Source organism: Diabrotica virgifera, chromosome 8 (assembly GCF_917563875.1).
Source record: "Diabrotica virgifera virgifera chromosome 8, PGI_DIABVI_V3a".
NCBI classification, from domain to species: Eukaryota; Metazoa; Arthropoda; class Insecta; order Coleoptera; family Chrysomelidae; genus Diabrotica; species Diabrotica virgifera.
This window is the reverse complement of record NC_065450.1, coordinates 103,681,219-103,701,999: the sequence shown is the minus strand read 5'-3', so window position 1 is coordinate 103,701,999 and position 20,781 is coordinate 103,681,219. Positions and strand designations below refer to the sequence as shown.

Here is a 20,781-nt window from a genome sequence, read left to right as displayed (position 1 = left end):
TTTCAATGAGAAGAGTGTAAATGCAGATTATAACATAATTTTTAATTACAAACAACTTTTCTCAATGACAATTTTCGATATTGTGCAATATAATGGCACTTTACTCTTTAGCGAAATTCATATTTTTTGACATACCTCGTATACTGTTGATAAAAATTGATATCTGATGATTGCGTCTTAGGTTTTAGACTATGCAGAGCACTTTATAAAGAATAACTTTTTTTCGTAAAATTGATAATAAAAAAGTTCCCATATGATTCCAAGTTTCGCAGACACACTGTAGGTATATAAAATGCAGACACACTTTTCTGAAGACAATGGTTTCTGCTTTAAGCTTTTAGTCTTATTCTACTAAAAGTTATGAATATTTTAAAGTACAATGTGCAAATTCGTGAATTGCAAAGTTTAATCGCAAAACTTGACTGACACAATTTGAAATATAGATTTTAAATCAAATTCAAAAATAAAACATGAGTACAACGAAGTTTTCTGGAAAGTTTTGGATTAAAATGTTTTATAGAAAACAAATGGTGCAACGTTTAACATCTACGTTATAAATCCCCAAAATAACGCTAATTTTTCGAGATACTGATCATTGGTGGTGAATGGCTAATTATGGTCTTATTTTATAAAAAAGGGGTTCAAGGCAGGTTTTGTTTATATTCGATTCAGAGTTGGACTACCATCTCCATATAGTAACTATTTCAGCATCCTTATGCATCATCAGTGAAGATTATGCAGTCACAACTCTGAAGGGAATACAAACATTCTGCCTCTTTTAAAGCAAACCATCGCGATGCGATGAACCCGCCTTTTGAGACGCAATACAGCGACATCTCTCGTATTACGAGGAAAACGAAAAGCCCTAGATACATATGTGACTGCATAATCTTCACTGATGATGCATAAGGATGCTGAAATAGTTACTATATGGAGATGGTAGTCCAACTCTGAATCGAATATAAACAAAACCTGCCTTGAACCCCTTTTTTATCTTTTTCATTTTTACTCAATTTGTGAGTATTTAGAAACTGTCTTTCGGTCCTTTTCCTAGACGAAGAGAAGGTAAATGCGTGGCCTAAGTGTCCTCTATTTGCTTTCTCCTATTTCGTCGTCTCTATGTGATTATATATTGTAAAATCCGGAGATATGGGATGCAGCCAGAAAGCAGTTTATTAACGAAAAGTCTTGGATTTAAAATATTGTTTATTATATTTTTATTTCAATTATTCTAATTGTTTAAAAAGTAGTAAACTTTGTATCTAGGGCTTTTCGTTTTCCTCGTAATAGTCTTATTTTATGTTTTTGATGGAGCTGAAAACGAAAATCAAGTTTATTTTGAATTTTAGGTGGGAGAAAATTGTCATTGCCCTAAAAATAAAAAAAGTTAAACCACGTTTTTCTTAAAATTAAAAGTTGCACCATATTTTTTCTATAACACATCTAGACCTAAAACTCCCCATTAAACTTCTTTGAACTCTACGGTTTAACATAAACGTAATCAAATAGATCAATTTTAAATTTTGTCACTTAATTTTTGCGATTTAACTCTGCAATTCACGAATCAGCACCTTTTATTTTTAAAAATTCATAAGTTTTATAAAGAAAAGACTGAAAGACTACAGTTACTTTCATATTCTTCACAAAGGTGAGAAATATATGCTGTAAAAATTTTAGAAATAGTTATTTATGATATAAGTGTTAAAAGTACACGTTTAAGGCACGCATGTGAAAGTTTGCAGAATGAGGGAAAGCGAGTTCTGCAATTCACATGAGTGCCTTAAAAATGTACTTTTTAACACGCATATCATACAATATTTTTTCTACAAACGTAATTACAGGACAATATCTACAAAAACTTTTACTTGAACTTGACTGACATTCCAATTTTATATTTTTTTGACATTACATCAAAATTGCATATATGGTCAATACGAACTGCAGTGCCTTAAATTTTTTTTAAAGCACTAGTGCCTTAAAGTAGCATTTTTAACGCTCGTATGGAGTGCTAACTATTGCATTTTTAACAGGGTTGTAGAAAAAAAATATTAAAATGGAACAGAGTTGTAGCGAGTTAAACGTAAAAATTCGTGTCTTCACTTTTTTTTCATTTTTAGGTTAAAATTGCGATTTTGACAATGTTCCCTCACATAAAATTCAAAATAAACCTCTTTTTCATTGTCAGCACCATCGAAAACTTAAAATACGGCTAAAATGAGCCATTCATCTCCCATGGTCAGTATCTCGAAAAATAAGCGTTATTTTGGGGATGTATAACGTCTATATTAAAAGTTGCGCCATTTTTTTCTATTAAACATTTTTAAGTAAAACTTTCCAGAAAACTTCTTTGTACTCTATGTTTTAACATAAATGTGATTAATAAAATAAATTTTAAATTTTGCCTCTCAACTTTTGTGACTAAACTTTGCAATTCACGAATCTGCAACTTGTACTTTAAAAAATTCATAACTTTTAATAAAATAAGACTAAAATCTTAAAGTAGATACTGTTGTCTTCAGAAAAGTGAGCAACATATAGTGTACAAACCTTAGAAAAAAATATTAAAATCGACCTCAGTTGTAGCGAGTTAAACGTAAAAAAACGTGATTTCACTTTTTTTTATTTTTATGGTAAAATTGCGATTTCGACAATATTCCCCCACATAAAATTTAAATTACATTTCATTTTCGTTTTCAGCACCGTCAAAAACATAATCTAAGACCAAAATTAGCCATTCACCACCCATTGCCAGTATCTCGAAAAATAATCGTTATATTGGGGATTTCTAAGGCCGATAATAAAAGTTGCACTATTTTTTTTCTATAAAACATTTTGACCTAAAATTTTCCAGAAAACTTCTTTGAACTGTCTGTTTTAACATAAACGTGATTAAAAGGCTAAATTTTAAATTTCGTCACTCAACTTTTGCGATTAAACTTTGCAATGCACAAATCCGCATTTTTTCCTTTGAAAAATTCATAACCTTTATCAGAATAAGAATTAAAGGTTAAAACAAGTACCGTTGTCTTCAGAAATGTTAGAGCTATATACTGTAAAAACTTCAGAAAAAAAATATTAGACTGGAACAAAGTTGTCGCGAGGTAAACGCAAAAAAACATGATTTTATTTTTATTTATTTTTAGGGTAAAATTGCGATTTTGGCAATGTTCCCCCACATGAAATTCAAAATAAATCTCATTTTCGTTTTCAGCACCGTCAAAAACATACAGTATGTCTAAAGTTGGCCATTCACCTCTCCGTGGTCAGTACCTCTCCAGTATCATAATAGTGTATGAGCTAATCATGAATTGATTAGCTAATCATGTATTGATTCTTTTTATATTAGAGGAGACAATATTAGTACATTAAAGAAATAGCAGCGAAATTATTTATATGTCACGGGTAAAGTTAGGTAAACGGGTAATTCTAGAATTACCGGGGTAAAGTGCGAAGTACTCTCGAGGTATCTCTAATATCCGATAGTAAGTCCGAAATATAATTTAAATAGTTCAAATTTCGGGCATTACTCGAGTAAAACACATTCTACCGGTTGGCTCTTGGTTGAATGCTTAATTGGGTATACTGTATATTAGTAGTGACAAGGCCGTAAATGTTTGAGAGATATCTTAATTTAAGAAAAATACGCATTTTACAAAAGTAAGGAAAGTAAAACTATAAATACTACAGAATTAATAATTATAATCTATTTGTTAAAACAGGACAAGCTGCTGTGGCATTTGGAGTTACAAAAATATTTCCAGCAGCTTTACATTTACATTTATTGTACTAAAACCTGGCGAGTACTTCGCGCTTTACCCTGGTACTCCTAGAATTACCCGCTTACCTAACTTTACCCGTAACATAATATTTATATTTGTCACACTTTTACTATTATATTACAAGGCACATTGAAAAATATAAAATTTTGAATAAGATCCGTGGTAAATGTCGTCCTCACAAAAGAAGAACATTAAGGATTTAAAAAATATCTTAAAATATCCATAAAACTGCATTCACGACCCATGTAACTTCCAGAATGGAAATAGTTGATACGGAAGACATCAATGCACGTGAAAACCTAATGTCTTCATTATTAAAAAATTTTTATTTAAAACAACCAGTAGCCCTAAATAATTCGGATGAATATATCCAATACTTGGAGTAGTCTAGATCCGAATATAGGTCGATCTGTACCCATCTGCTTTCCGGTTGAAACATTTTTTTATTAAATTTCATTTTAAATTTTCCGAAAGCTTTAAACCTCAAATGTGTGTTTTATTAAAGCCCCAGTTTGACTTCAATATCCAACTAAAAATGAAATTTTTTGCTTTTTCCAAACAAGTCAATCAAGTATCTGCCTTGATTATGTTCTATTTAAATTATTTCAAGCATTTTTTAAGTAGAGGCTATGAAAAAAGTTATTTCAGTTTATCTAAACTATTTTTAAAATATGGCCAGAAAGTTTCATTGGAAATATCACAAACTTAATGTTAAACACACGAACCTCTTGTAGTTTTATTAAAGCTATTCAATTTAATAATTTTAATAATTACAAGTAGACATTATTTGATCGCATTAAACCTCCGACGGGTGATCTTTTAAAAATCACAAGAGTGGGAGTGCGGCGGCAATATTTGTCCTCACTAGTCCTCTCTTTCCCTCGATCTTTCCTTTCACTATTAGTTGAGCATATGTGTACCTACTTATGATTTCCCAGTATTTGGCCTAGGTATGACGTTTTTCTTTCATTGTGTTGAAAAGTTCTCATCCTTTGCCTATTCTATGCAGCAGTTCTTCGTTTGAAATATGCGATGACCCTAAAATTTTGAGATTCTCCGGTAGATTCCACATTTCGAAGGACTAAAATTTATTTATGGTTGATGTTTTAAAGGTCCATGTTTCAACTGCATATAGAGAAGAGTCTACCAGACGAAGCATTTCGATAAAAGTAGTCGAATTTTGAGTTTTATTTTTTATTAATTTAAATAAACTGTTAAGGTACGATTCCGACAACAACTGCAGACGGCAACTGCAAACGGCAGTTGCAGTTGTTGCCGCGGCAACATTTGCCGTCTAACTGCAAGTGCTGTCCGGCAGAACGTCAGTTGCTAATAAATATATAAATTAATAGTGCAAAGTAAATACGTATGTCATGGTAACAACTGTAACTGCTGTTTGCAGTTGCCGTCTGCCGCCTGCCGTCGATGTCGGAATCGCACCTTTAGGCCGATGCCACATTATGCGTTTTGACCGGATGCGTTTCCGCCGCATCCGGTGAAAACGCATAGTGTGACAGATCGGTCCGGTTGCGTTGGAAACGGATGCGTTTTGAATCATCGGTATGCGCTTACAAACTGCACCTAAACGCATAGTGTGACAGGTCGGTCCGGTTGCGTTGGAAACGGATGCGTTTTCACCGCATCCGGTCAAAACTCATAATGTGGCATCGGCCTTGCACTGTTAACACCACCGCCACGCCGGAGAATTAACAGCCGTTCATAAAATTTCGGTGTGCAAAATGTCTTCGATCCAGGTCCAGGTTAATCCTATTTCATCGACATTATTGTTAACGCACAAAATGTTCGAATACATGAATCAAATCAGTAGGGATGGTCACAAGCTCGAGCTAAAGCCGGTGTGTTTCTTGTGAGCCAAGCTTCGAACCCAATCAAGTTTTTTTCCAGCCGAGCCAAGCTGAATTCGAAAAGAGCTGAGCTTTCCTTAACACGTCCAGTGCCCATGATGCACGAGTAGTGTCACGAAGGTTTTATCAAAGGTACCGATGACGCATACGTGGCGTTAGTAGTATGTACTGTGTTACTAAATGAACGATTTAAGTACGTGTTACCAGCCAAGTGGCGCTTGTTCAAGATGGCACCGAATGTATTAACGAGCTTGTCAATATTTTAGCTAATAGTCTAATACTTTTTCTGTTACGACCATTCATTCATGCTACGAAATTCATTTATTTCTGCTACGACTGATACTTTTGTTTGAGAATAAGTAATTCAGACTACAAATATGTATTTTCAATATACAGAATATGGAGTAAATTCCAGCCGAGCCCGGCTGGGCTCGAATATTTCGACACGAACCACGAGCTCAACCTCAACCTGTAGCTCGAAGTTCAAGCCGAGGTTCTTTCTTGAGCTCAGCTCGAAATTTCGAGCCGAGCACAAGCTTGTTAAAAGCTCGGCTTGGCTTGAGTCCATCCCTAATCAAGTGTTCACTTTACGCTTAAGGAACTCACATGTACTGTCTAGTTTATAAACAAATGATGCTTCTGATCCTGATTTTAGTAGAAACCTTTGATTGTTGATTGTTCAACATATTTCTCCTTGGTGTCCGTAAATAATATAATAAAAATACAGTTTTATTCATGAAATAATCTTAAAGAAGTACACCCGAGTTCTTAAAAATTACCGATTTGTATTGCCCTCGTAGAGCTTCACGATACGATACAATATCGATACTTTTTAAGTATTGAGTATTGTATTGGTTATGCCAATGAAGTATCGTAGCGAGTATCGATATTGGCAATACTTTCTTATAAAAATATCGTATTGATATTGATTTCGATACGAGATCGATACAGTACTCGATAAAATATCGACATAAAAAGAATAATTATACATCTGAGCTGTTTAGGCTCTTTATGCCCACTTTTGCATGCTTGGCAAATAGGCATTATTCTAAAAATATTACAAATATTTCTTATAACTTATAGATTCTTATAAAAATTGAATATGGCTGAATGCTTCTTTGAAACGACTAATACTTACTAATTCTGTATTCTGTATCTATTGTTTAAAAACTACTTTTGAAAAGATAGGGAAATCCCGGAGATTCTGAATAAATCGCAATTCATTATTTTTGTTGAAAATTATTTTTGCGTCATCATCATTTACTTCCATAATATTGCCACAAATGCCACATGATATAAACAGTAAGTGTAATCATAACAGTCATTTAGTCACTCTTCACTCTCAAGAGCTTCAATTTCAAGCACTTAAGTGTAAAATATTATAGCAGCTGATGCTTGGGTTGCAGATCACTTATCTAAAGGCCTATTCCACGAAATACACTAAGCATCAAAATTAATGCACCACCTTAAAAATGGGACATTTTTGATGTCTCGTATTTCCTAAACCTGTTGTCCGATTTGAGTGATTTTTGTAGTATATTATAGCTTTATTTTTCAAGAATATAGGTGTAATAATATTATTGCTAAACCGGTAAGTGTCATTGTATACCGGGTGTAACAATGATAGTGTGTTTTTTCCTCAAAGTTTGGAACACCCTGTGGAATATTCTAGCGTATATAAAATATTGAAATTAAAACTATACTGTAGCCTTGGGCTTTCTTAACATTTTGCTTTTTGCATTTACTCGCTTATGTTGAATAATAAAAAAGTTCGGTACTTTAACAACTAGCAACGTTATTCATCAATGCAGGGTGTTTCTAAATAAGTGCGACAAACTTTAACGGTAATTCTGCATGAAAAAATAATTACAGTTTGCTTTATCAATACATGTCCGCAAATGCTTTGTTTCCGATTTTCTTACAAACTGACGATTCATTTATTGCTCTAAAACTGGTTAGGATATGCAAATGAAATTTGGTAGGTTTTTGGAGCTAGTTATTGCCCATTTTTTGACATACAATTAAGAGTTTTATATTCACCATTGGTGTGCATACGGGTATAAACATTTTAGATACCTTCCGTATTCACGTCAATGGTAAATATAAAATTCTTAATTGTATGTCAAAAAATGCGCAATAACTACCCCTTAAAATCTACTAAATTTCATTTACATATTTCTACCGGTTTTAGAGCAATAAATAAATCGTCAGTTTGTAAGAAAAATTTCAACATCCCGTATCTCGGAAACGAAGCATGTGTGGACATATGTTTATAAAGCAAACGGTCATTATTTTTTCATGGAGAATTATCCCTTAAAGTTTGTCGCTCTTATTTAGAAACACCCTGTATTGATGAAGAACATGGCTAATTGTTAAAGTACCTTACTTTTTTATTATCTTACATAAGCGAATGAATCAAAAAGCAAAATGTTAAGAAATCCTAAAGCTATAGTTGAGTTTTAATTCCAATATTTTATATAAGCTAGAATATTCCACAGGGCGTTCCAAACTTTGAGAAAGAAACACACATTATTGTTACACCCGGCATACAATGACATTTACCTGTTTAGCAATAATATTATTATATCGATATTTCTGAAGAATAAAGCTATAATATACTAAAAAAATCACTCAAATCGGACAACAGGTTTAGGAAATCCGAGACATAAAAAATGTCCCAATTTTAAGGTGGTGCGTTAATTTTGATGCTTAGTGTATAATTAAACAACTGTGGCGTTTTATTTTTTTTCTCGATATCGATATTTTCAATAATATCGAGGCAAGCGTATCGACAATACAAGAGTATTGTATTGATTTCAGATAATGAGTATCGTATCGACATTAATATTGCTAAGGTGTGTATTGTATCGGTATCGTATTGATTTTCGATACGATGTCAATACAATATCGATATTTTTATCGAATATCGTGAAACTCTATGCCCTCGTGACAATTTGACACAATTTTCCGACCCGAAGGGGAGCCAAATTGTCACTCGAGATACAAATAGGTAATTTTAGAGCTTTTGTGTAATAATTACAAGTGATAAATTTTTTTTGTTAATTTTCCGTCGTCAAGTATCTCGTCAGATGCCCTTCGTTGCTACGCAAATTTAAATGAAATAAACATGCAGTGACACTAATCACAATTAATGTTTGACAACTTGTCTAAGTGAAGAATATGAGCAGGTTTAGCAAATATTCAAATGAAGATATCAATAAAATATTGGTGAAAATTATTCATGAAATAGTTTTACTGAACTACACTCGAGCTTTTAAAATGACCGATTTGTATTGCCCTCGTGACACTTTGACATTTAATTTCCCTCCCCTTGGGGTCGGTAAAACTGTCAAAGTGTCACTCGGGATTAAATCGGTAATTTTAGAGCTTTTGTGTAATTACCAGTGATAATCAAAAATACACACTTAATATTTTCATGTCATACTAGACTAAATGAAGCCATTTACTTGCTCTCTTAGGTTTTATGCCTTTGTATCTTAACTAAATTTTGAGGCAAACAGGACTGTGCATTACTTTAGAGTGGATTAAAAGAATTTTAATCCCTCTGTCCTTTAACTCCTTTGTTGCGTGAACAAATAAAATATTTTTAATTTATATTGTTAACACAATATTTTCTATTTTGGACATTTGGAACAAGTTTTTTCTTTTTTCTAAAGCATTGTGACGTAGGTCATGATATTGAGACGAAATCCAGCTGTCTGTCTAGCGTTTTTGAAGCAGAAAAAAGTATATTTTCGTACAAAATGATTCGCACAAGTTTGAAAAATTCCAGACGCTATTTTTCAGTCGTTGACCCGCAAGTACAGAGATTTCTTTATTTAACTTTACTTGCTTCAGGTACAGGCGTAGAACCGGATGCTGTTTTACTATATCGACTATTACTCTGGGCTAATTAGCAAAATACAAGGAAAAGTTATTTACCAGCAATTTTATTGCTGGAATCGAATCTTATTACTGTATATATTAATAATATAGGTAATAATAGTAATATATATTAATAATATAGGTATATAAGTCCGAAGATAGTGTGCTATTTTTTTTATAAACAAAATGGCGCCCGAAAATCGTGGTTTTTTTTTCAAATTTTGCTCTATAACTCCAAAGATTTTAACTTTACACCAAAAATACTCAAATAAAAATTCACAGTAATTAAATTCTGCATAGAGACGTGTTTTTCCCGATTTACTTTGACGAAAATTTTCCCCGGAAAATACGGGTTTTTCCAACAAAATCTTTAATTTTCAACTAAAATTTTAGATAAGTAATTGTTTATCAATAATTAAATAACTTGGTAATATAAAAGCTCTTTCCGTATAGATTATAACTCCAGAAACCCATGGAAATTGAATGAACGGTTTAGCAACAATTGAATTGTTAATTAAAAATTTAAGGTCGCTATAATAATCACAATAATTATGATACATAAGAATAATTATGATTTTTGTATAAAACGACACTGTACCTATCTAATGTATTTTACAGAATTGAAGTTGGACCGTTTAAGCGGCCTCAGGAATATTTTAAAATTATAAACAATTTTTTGGCTTATAAACAAGTAGTATATCTCGGGAAATATTAAATTAAATTAAACCATGAAAACGATATTGGAAAAAAGCGGCAGGACGCTTCTTCTGAAAGAAAAAAATTTTAATTGTGATGAGTGGTTCCTGAGATACAACCGGTCAAAGTTGACCGGCATTTACGGCAAAGATATAAACAATAGGATCATAATTTTTAAACAATCACCTTTTTATTTTTGTCCTCTTTCTCCACACCAATTTTCATATCTTTAAAGTAGTCATAACATATATTATTATAATAAAAACTATCGATATTACGAGTGAAAATTGCCAAAAATAGCAAAATTCCAATCAAAAACTAGGTTAAAGAAAATGTAATCTCAAAGTTCAAAATCACCCCCTCTGTGGCTCAGTGGTAAGAGCGCCTAACCTTTGGATCGAAAGTTCCGAATGGTAGTGAGTTCGAATCCCACCAGGGTCAGGAATTTTTTCATTTATTTTATAAATTAATAAAATAAATGAAAATAGTTTCTGTCCTTGTGGGATCGGTACTCACCGGAGGCATCGCAGACGTTCAGATACAATTAGCGTCTCTTTGCAAAGACAATGACGTCGACTTTGCAAAGTAACAAGACACTTACTCAACACACACACTCTACACATTACACCTGAGTTAGTGATAAGTTATACAATTACGTGGCTACAGGTTTTAGTTCTAAACCAAGGCCAGAATCAGAGGAAAAAAAAGTTCAAAATCGGTATACGTTAAAAAAATGCATTTTCTCGATTTCCCATGGAGCAATGTTCTTCATTCTTTTTTTGTTCCCAAGTAACTCGAGTAGAGCCATCTAACTAACGCATTATTAAATGTCAAAGTTGCTTTTGTTTGGTTATAATAGATTAATTTATATATAAGAAAAGAAAACTACATATATTTTCCAGTTGTAGACTTTTTTTAGATAAACTTACTACAAGTGTACCTTTTAACGTTAAAAACACAAATATTCTCATTTGAAAGCTGTATAATTATTTAAACAATTCTCATACAGAAGTAAAAACTTCGAGATGTATTCTGGTATAAAATCGTTTATTTAAAAACTATCTAAAATGTTATGGATTGCAAAACGTTTTCGTTCTAATACAGAACATCTTCAGTGCATCCTGCCGAGTAGTTTGAAACTAGCACACTGTATATAGTGGTAACCCCATCATATATGGTTTACATAATATAATTTACTAAAATTTTATGACTGCAAGTCGATGTTAATAGATATAATGGAACACATGCTAAAAGGGTGCCATGCTTCCCTGCTCGAAGATGCTAGGTACTTGCCAATTCAATGGGCACAGACCAACTATCGACTTGTCATAAAATTTTAGTAAATTATATTATGTAAACCATAATATGATGGGGTTACCACTATATACAGTGTGCTAGTTTCAAACTACTCGGCAGGATGCACTGAAGATGTTCTGTATTAGAACGAAAACGTTTTGCAATCCATGACATTTTAGATAGTTTTTAAATAAACGATTTTATACCAGAATACATCTCGAAGTTTTTACTTCTGTATGAGTTTTTTAAACTATGGTATACAGCCAACTATTGGGATTTTCCCATTGATTTTTTTTTTTATTTAAACAATCTTTATTTAAACAAGTTAAAAATTTTGTTATAATAAATAAATTAATTTATTATAACAAAACAAAAGCAAATTTGACATTTAATAATGCGTTAGTTAGATGGCTCTACTCGAGCTACTTGGGAACAAAAAAAGAATGAAGAAAATGGCTCCATGGGAAGCCGAGAAAATGCATTTTTTTAACGTATACCGATTTTGAACTTTGAGATTACATTTTCTCCAACCTAATTTTTGATTGGAATTTTGCTATTTTTGGCAATTTTCACTCGTAATATCGCTAGTTTTTATTATAATAATATATGTTATGACTATTTTAAAGATATGAAAATTGGTGTGGAGAAAGAAGACAAAAATAGAAAGGTGATGGTTCAACAATTACGATCCTACTGTTTATATTTTTGCCGTAAATGCCGGTCAACTTTGACCGGTTGTATCTCAGGAACCACTCATCACAATTAAAAGTTTTTTGTTTCAAAAGAAATTTTTTTCCAATGCCGTTTTCATGATTTAATTTAATTTAATATTTCCCGAGATATACTATTTGTTTATAAGCCAAAAAATTGTTTATAATTTTAAAATATTCCTGAGGCCGCTTAAATAGTCCAATTTTAATTCTGTAAAGTACATTACATAGGTACAGTTACAAAAATCATAATTATTCGTATGTATCATAATTATTGTGGTTATTACAGCGACCGTAAATTTTTAATTAACAATTCAATTGTTACTAACCTGTTCATTCGATTTCCATCGGCTTCTGGAATTATAATCTATACGACAAGAGCTTTTATATTACCAAGTTATTTAATTATTGATAAACAATTACTTATCTAAAATTTTAGTTGAAAATTAAAGATTTTTAAACTGGGGAGTAAAAGTTATAGGAAATGACGAAAACATACGGACGGAAGGATATTTTGAGAAAATACCAAATCTAGACTACGTATCACACAGAAGATAGACTATGTATCTAGACACATGAAGATAAAAGGGGAAACTATATATTATGAAGAAATAAATGTACAACTGCCATCTTTTAAAGAAATAAAATATTGAAAAAATGTCGAGATTCATGAAGAAAATGGACTTACTACATGTAGGTACTTATACTATGAGAAACAAAAGCATCTTTAAATATATATAACTTTAGCTATTAATACAAAAAGTATAGAGAACTATCCCTACTTAATACAATATACATAAATTCTAAACAAAAGTATAAAATCGAAATTAAAAGAGTACCTACTTATAGAACTGGGTCAGTATAGTTTCCTGAAAAGATCTGAGTTTGATCTACATACACAAGCACTTAAGGATCGGTAATGCACATTAGTGTAAAAATATAGAGACACGTTCAGTAGAATGGGACTAGGATGGGATGGGTGAAGTTGAAGGAAGTGCGTGGTGTATTATGCGATAGAAAGATTTCCATGACACTGAATGAAAAAGTCTATAAAACTGCTGTATGTCCAGTTATATGGAATGTACGGATCTGAATGCTGCGGAACAGCTCCACAATCCAGATTAACAGAACGAATTTAGAGATGAAAATGATAATAAAGATAACTCGTTAGAATTGGAACAAGTAGATAACTGCACTTACCTGGGATACCTGGCATGATGAACGTGGAAAATATAGCCACGGGTTAGATGCAATAATAGAAACAGTAAACAGAAAGACCTATACCTATTAACCAATTTACGTTTTACTTTTAATTGTATATTTATTTTTTAAATGTCGCACATATACGCATTTAATGTACATACATAATTGTTGTCTGTTTTGTTTTCAGGTGGTACAGATGCACGGGGGAAGTCTAAATGAACGCAGGGCCCTCGAGAGGGAGGCCCTGCGACATGTCGTTAATCAGTGGAATGCTAACAGATTGGACCTTTTCGAACTCTCCGAACCAAATGAGGTAAGACAACTAACGAACATTATGGTATTGTTTTTCTTTTTAACATTAACTATTTAAAAAAATTAACTATTTTTCTGTTTTAAACATTTACTATTTTTCTGAAATTATTTGCCAAGGTTATAGGTACTAAGTTCAACGCTTAAAGTAAACAGTAAAATATTAAAATTTCAAAAATTCAGACATAGGCAAACATTTCTATATAAACATCAACGTAGAATCATTTATCAATAGTTTTGAATGAATTTTGACAATATAAAAGCAGAAACAATTAAAAGTATTTCTGATTATATCACTGAACCTTTGACATACATACTGAATAAATGTGTGGACAGTTCTATTTATAAAACTTTAAAAGGGTAAACCCTGTAGTTGGCTGTATACCTTTGTCAAGACAACGTAGAATGAAGTAAACACTTCTGTTGTATGTAGGTATATAATTTATTAAAAAATTCTTAAAATTTATCCACAAGGGAGTGGAAGTACAACAAAACGTTTTCGGTCAAACTGACCATCCTCAGTGTAAACCTGGAAATAAGTGAACCACTTAGATTGAAATGCAAAAGGGTGAAATTTTGACAATTAAAAAAAAAAAAGAAAATGTGGTTACTTACGTCCAGTGTACAAGTAATTGAAACTAGCCACTTGAATAGGTGTAAAACCTCAAAATAACATTATTGCTACATTATGAGCTGTGTAGTAATCGACAATAAGTCGATGTCTTAAGATTAAAAATATATCACATGTGGATGTATGTCATCCTTGCTCGGAATTTACACAAGGTTGTGATCAGGTGAGAGGTTAACAACCAACTGATTAGACAGATTGGTGCCTGAAAATTCATGACAAGATGTCAAAGAAGATAGGTGGATTTCTCAAATGTCAACCGGAAAATTTGACAGAGTGAATTAATATTTAACTTAATTATTAAATTGGGAATATGCCACTATTAAAAATGTTTGTTATGAATTCTAAGTTGTAAATAAAGGTTAATAAGCTGTAATAATATATTCATTAATGCACCGAAAACAAAGGCAAAATTCTACTCATATGCTGTCTATGACGTCACAGCATATGAGTAGAATTTTGCCTTTGTTTTCGGTGCATTAATGAATATATTATTACAGCTTATTAACCTTTATTTACAACTTAGAATTCATAACAAACATTTTTAATAGTGGCATATTCCCAATTTAATAATTAAGTTAAATATTAATTCACTCTGTCAAATTTTCCGGTTGACATTTGAGAAATCCACCTATCTTCTTTGACATCTTGTCATGAATTTTCAGGCACCAATCTGTCTAATAGTGATGAGCAAAACAAGAACAAGACCAAGACCAGGCTAGTCTTGGTCTTGGTCTTGTTCTTGCAAGCTTAGTCTTGGTCTTGGTCTTGCAGCAAAAAAGCAGTCTTGGTCTTGGTCTTGGTCTTGCACTAGCCGGTCTTGTTCTTGGTCTTGGTCTTGCTGCAAGAGTCTTGCTGGTCTTGCTTTTTTGGTAGTAATAGTTTGAACCAAACAATTTCGAATAAAATGTATATTGAAATAAATAAAAATGTGAAGAATGAAACTATATTTTTTGCTTTAAAATTTTAAAAGAATGTAGAATGTAGTTTCAAACGGATACCAATCTTAACATTATACATTCACCTAACTACCTAACTATTAATATTTCATTAAAATTATGTTTCAAATATAATGGTATATTTTCAAATTTTAATTTTAAGTTGAATTGAGACACAACCTGCTTTTTATAAATTCAATAGCATATGATATCAAAAAAAAATTAAAAAAAAAAAGAAAAAGGTATTAGTTACATTTTATTTTACTTGCAGGAATTACGCGCTTTATTTAATTGTACATACTTATATACAAGGCAAAAGCAAAACTGTGTTTTTATGTGGAGAAAAAATTAAAAAAACCTTCAATTTTAACCAGATGTAAAATTCGAACGTGAACACTGATTTCTCATTAAAAAATAGTTATTTATGAAACAGTTCCTGAAGTATGCTTTTTCGAACGCGCGCGATTTTTAGAGCACGAGCGACAACGGAGCGAGTGCTATAAATCGCGTAAGTTCGCAAAAAGTACTTCACGCACAGTTTCATACAATATTTTATCTACGATAAACAAATAAAAAAAGCTGTAACTCTTCTTCACTGGAATTCATTTCTATTCTACAATTTTTAGAACTTTGACATTTAAAAGTTCTAACTACTTTCAAACCACAAAACTGTCAAAACTTTTGTTGTAATTCATTGCTCATATTGTCATCACCATGACAGCGCGAAAGTTAAGGATTGTCACCATGACAACGCGAAAGTTAAGGATTGTCACCACGAAAACGCGAAAGTTAAAAACAGTGCGAAAATGTAAGTCCCGTTTAAAATACATTGTTACTTCACGCACACTTTAAATCCTTCACGCACTGCTATCTATAATGGCAGTTTTCACAAATTAAAAACTTATACATAATATGACATAGAGTAGGTAAAAATTATTTTCAGTTCATATGAACGTCTAACCTATAAAGTTTGTACACATACTTAGTAAACATTCTGCATATACAGGGTGGCTGTATAGTGTGACAAATCTCGATATCTCGGAAACTGTTCATAATAGAGAATAACTGAAAATAGAAAAATTAAAGAAAATCATTTTCCGAAGAATCCAGTATCACTCAAAAAAATTTCATTATTTTTAGCTTTTAAGTTCCAATTAGAAACAAATATGGCGGATTATTTCATTCATAGGAGATTCTGACCAATAGAAAGCTACAGAAATCTGAATTAAATCAATAATTTTTGATAATCTCCCGTCGTTAAGTATATTACGTCAGATGCTCTTCGTTGCTACGAAAAAATACATTCAGTGACATTAATGACAATTAATGTTTTAAAAATTATAAAAGTGATGACTTTCAATCGTCAAATATTTATAAAAACTGTGTGTTTAATGGTACTTACATAAACAAATTACAATAAAATTTTGGTTTTGAACAGTTTTATTCATGAAATAATCGCAACAAATTGCACTCGACCTCTGAAATTAATACTACTCTAAATTACTACTGAAAATCTATTATAATGGAAACTGTTGAACTGTCATAGGAATAATTTTATTTCTGTTTCTACATATACGGTTTTTTAAATGTCTTTTTGAGTACTACAGAAACGACGTTCTTATACGACAGTCTAATACGAAGCATTTTTTTAATTCGATTGTGCTCCCCTTTTTTTGACACTCGATTGATTTTTTTGTTATTTGAGTGGCCTGCTTACGTTAAATACCCTGTACTTACTGTAGTAAAATATAATTTATAATTTTAGTATATTAGTCATTATAATTTTAAAATTATAATATTAGTCAGTATATATTATTGAACTAAAAAGTAAAGTTAACTCATAAAAAACCAATTTCGCAAAAAAGTGCAAGAGTCTTGCAGGTTGGTCTTGGTCTTGCATAGTCTTGCAAGGTTCGGTCTTGGTCTTGTTCTTGCAAGCTTGGTCTTGGTCTTGGTCTTGCAGCTAAAAGGCGGTCTTGGTCTTGGTCTTGGTCTTGGTCTTGGTCTTGCTGCAAGACCAAGACCAAGACTGCAAGACCAAGACCAGTCTAGCTCATCACTACTGTCTAATCAGTTGGTTGTTAACCTCTCACCTGATCACAACCTTGTGTAAATTCCGAGCAAGGATGACATACATCCACATGTGATATATTTTTAATCTTAAGACATCGACTTATTGTCGATTACTACACAGCTCATAATGTAGCAATAATGTTATTTTGAGGTTTTACACCTATTCAAGTGGCTAGTTTCAATTACTTGTACACTGGACGTAAGTAACCACATTTTCTTTTTTTTTATTGTCAAAATTTCACCCTTTTGCATTTCAATCTAAGTGGTTCACTTATTTCCAGGTTTACACTGAGGATGGTCAGTTTGACCGAAAACGTTTTGTTGTACTTCCACTCCCTTGTGGATAAATTTTAAGAATTTTTTAATAAATTATATACCTACATACAACAGAAGTGTTTACTTCATTCTACGTTGTAGTTCTATTTATCCTTCAGCTTTTAAGCATGCTATTGTGACTCCAGCATATAAAAAAGGAAACTCGACTGATATGAATAACTATCGACCTATATCTCTCATTACCCACATTTCAAAAATATTTGAAAATGTAATCAAAACTAGATTAGTATCTTACCTAGGAAAGTACAAAATACTTTCAGAAAAACAATTTGGTTTTAGGGAAAATACATTCACACAAGATGCCATTCTTTCACTAACCTCAAAAATAAATAAATCTCTTAATGAAAGTAAGCCGTGTTTGTGCATATTTATAGATCTATCAAAAGCTTTCGACACAGTTAGTCATCATTTACTTTTGCAATCTATGGAAGATATTGGTATACGAAATAAATCACTAAAACTGTTTGATAGTTATCTAACTAACAGACAACAAACTGTAAAAATAAGCGATGTAGAGAGTAGTCCACGTATTATTGATTATGGAGTTCCACAAGGTTCAATACTTGGACCTATCCTGTTTAATATATATATATATATATATATATATATATATATATATATATATATATATATATATATATATATATAAGATTATGGTATTCTTGACTGTATATTCAAATATCAAGCAGTGATTCTTGAGGATGCAGTCTATTTTGGCCCACAAGACAAAGAAAATTCTTTGACTTACTGTCAAGCTTTCGAATTTATTTTAATTCTTTTTCAAGACATCTGTTGACAAAAATATACAAATATAAAAATTATGTAGGTACTTACAATTTTCTTAATTACTTACTAGTCATGAGATTACATTGAAAAAATTTGAAACTTTACCAAAAGGACAATTATGCACATAGGTATGAAAAATTATTTTTAAAAACTTCAGTTATGTTGTCATGTTTGAAATATGTCATGAAATATGTAAAGTGTATACACTTTATATAGGAGGAAAGTAAAACTAGTAACAACATATTTTTTATTTTTTATTAGATTTTATTAGATTGATCTATGAAAAAAAAAATTGTAATTAATAACATCAAACCCAATTAGTCCAGTCATTTTTTTTTATTTTTAAAGCATGTATATAAATTTTAATGTTGGATTATATGATAGAAAATCAGATTATGATGTACTAATTTTTTTGTTGATATGCTAATATGTAACAATAAATGTTACTTAATTTGTCTATATCTGATTTTCTATTTATACATTTTTTATTTTTCTGTATATGTGTCATTTCTATAAATAACCTTTTCTGTTCATTTTTTACCCTCTGTAGGATTGACGCTTGTGAAAAATTAAAATAATAGTAATTAAATTAAAATAAAAAAGATAATGGTCTCAAAACAGAATGGTATCGAAAACCGATTTCTAGTAATAGATTCATGAATTATTATTCAGAACATCCTACAAGAATAAAAATAAACTTGATTTTGGGACTAAAAAGTAGAGTAATAAAAATATCTCATCCAACATATAGAGAACAGAGTTTGAAGAGACTAAAAACCATATTAATGGAAAACTCTTATCCGGTAGGCCTACTTAATAAATTAATTTTTAGTACTGCAACCTCTCCACCTTCCATCACGGCAAGCCAAGAAATAAATAATAGCCAAAACAATAACCCTCCAGTTGACACCTTAGTACCAGCAACATCACAAACATTTGGATCTTTACCTTATATTCCATTCTTAACACCAAAACTTCTAAAATTATTTAAAGGATTAGAAAACATACAAATTGCTACTAGAAATGTTAAAACTATAGCAAATTTATACACTAAAACTAAGGATCCTCTAACGACCAAAGAAAGTTCAAAAGTTGTTTATCAAATTCCTTGCTCAGACTGTGATAAAGTTTATATAGGAGAAACTTCTCGTACATTGCACAGTAGAATAATATCTCACAGAAGTGATATTAACACAAATAAATCACAAGCTTGTGCGTTAGCCGACCACTCGATTAATTTAAATCATACATTTAATTTTTCACAAGCGTCAATCCTACAGAGGGTAAAAAATGAACAGAAAAGGTTATTTATAGAAATGACACATATACAGAAAAATAAAAAATGTATAAATAGAAAATCAGATATAGACAAATTAAGTAACATTTATTGTTACATATTAGCATATCAACAAAAAAATTAGTACATCATAATCTGATTTTCTCTCATATAATCCAACATTAAAATTTATATACATGCTTTAAAAATAAAAAAAAAATGACTGGACTAATTGGGTTTGATGTTATTAATTATAAATTTTTTTTTCATAGATCAATCTAATAAAATCTAATAAAAAATAAAAAATATGTTGTTACTAGTTTTACTTTCCTCCTATATAAAGTGTATACACTTTACATATTTCATGACATATTTCAAACATGACAACATAACTGAAGTTTTTAAAAATAATTTTTCATACCTATGTGCATAATTGTCCTTTTGGTAAAGTTTCAAATTTTTTCAATGTAATCTCATGACTAGTAAGTAATTAAGAAAATTGTAAGTACCTACATAATTTTTATATTTGTATATTTTTGTCAACAGATGTCTTGAAAAAGAATTAAAATAAATTCGAAAGCTTGACAGTAAGTCAAAGAGTTTTCTTTGTCTTGTGGGCCAAAATAGACTGCATCCTCAAGAATCACTGCTTGATATTTGAATATACAGTCAAGAATACCATAATCTTATATTTTACAAATGGGGTTTTTTGAGAACATCCAGATACGGTATGGACTTACTCAGGTTGAATTACTCAAGCAATGGGCCAAGTTTAGCATCAAATTAGCTACTTTACGAAACAGGCAAATCTTTCTTCTGAAATGTAGAAAACACCACATCTTTCCTAAGCACATAAAAAACAGTATAGTCAATGTAAATAATTTATTACATCATAGAGGAGGTAAAACAGGTAACAAAATACAAAAATTTTAATTCTAATATAAAGAAACAAATATTAAATCTTGAAATTAGTTCCACAATATCGGATATAAAGTACTTTG

The 20,781-nt window shown here is 31.2% G+C and overlaps 1 protein-coding gene across 3 annotated transcripts in view; it reads left to right on the top strand.

Annotated features, from left to right (window-relative positions):
* Window positions 1-20,781, top strand: part of LOC114341142 (afadin) — a 1,043,753-nt gene that overhangs the window by 282,630 nt on the left and 740,342 nt on the right. For all 3 annotated transcript variants that reach the window (XM_050658899.1, XM_050658898.1, XM_050658900.1), the window contains exon 2: window positions 13,622-13,747. In XM_050658899.1, the coding sequence (XP_050514856.1) occupies window positions 13,631-13,747 (117 nt within the window). In that variant the 5' untranslated portion in view covers window positions 13,622-13,630. The remainder of the gene's footprint in view (window positions 1-13,621; window positions 13,748-20,781) is intronic.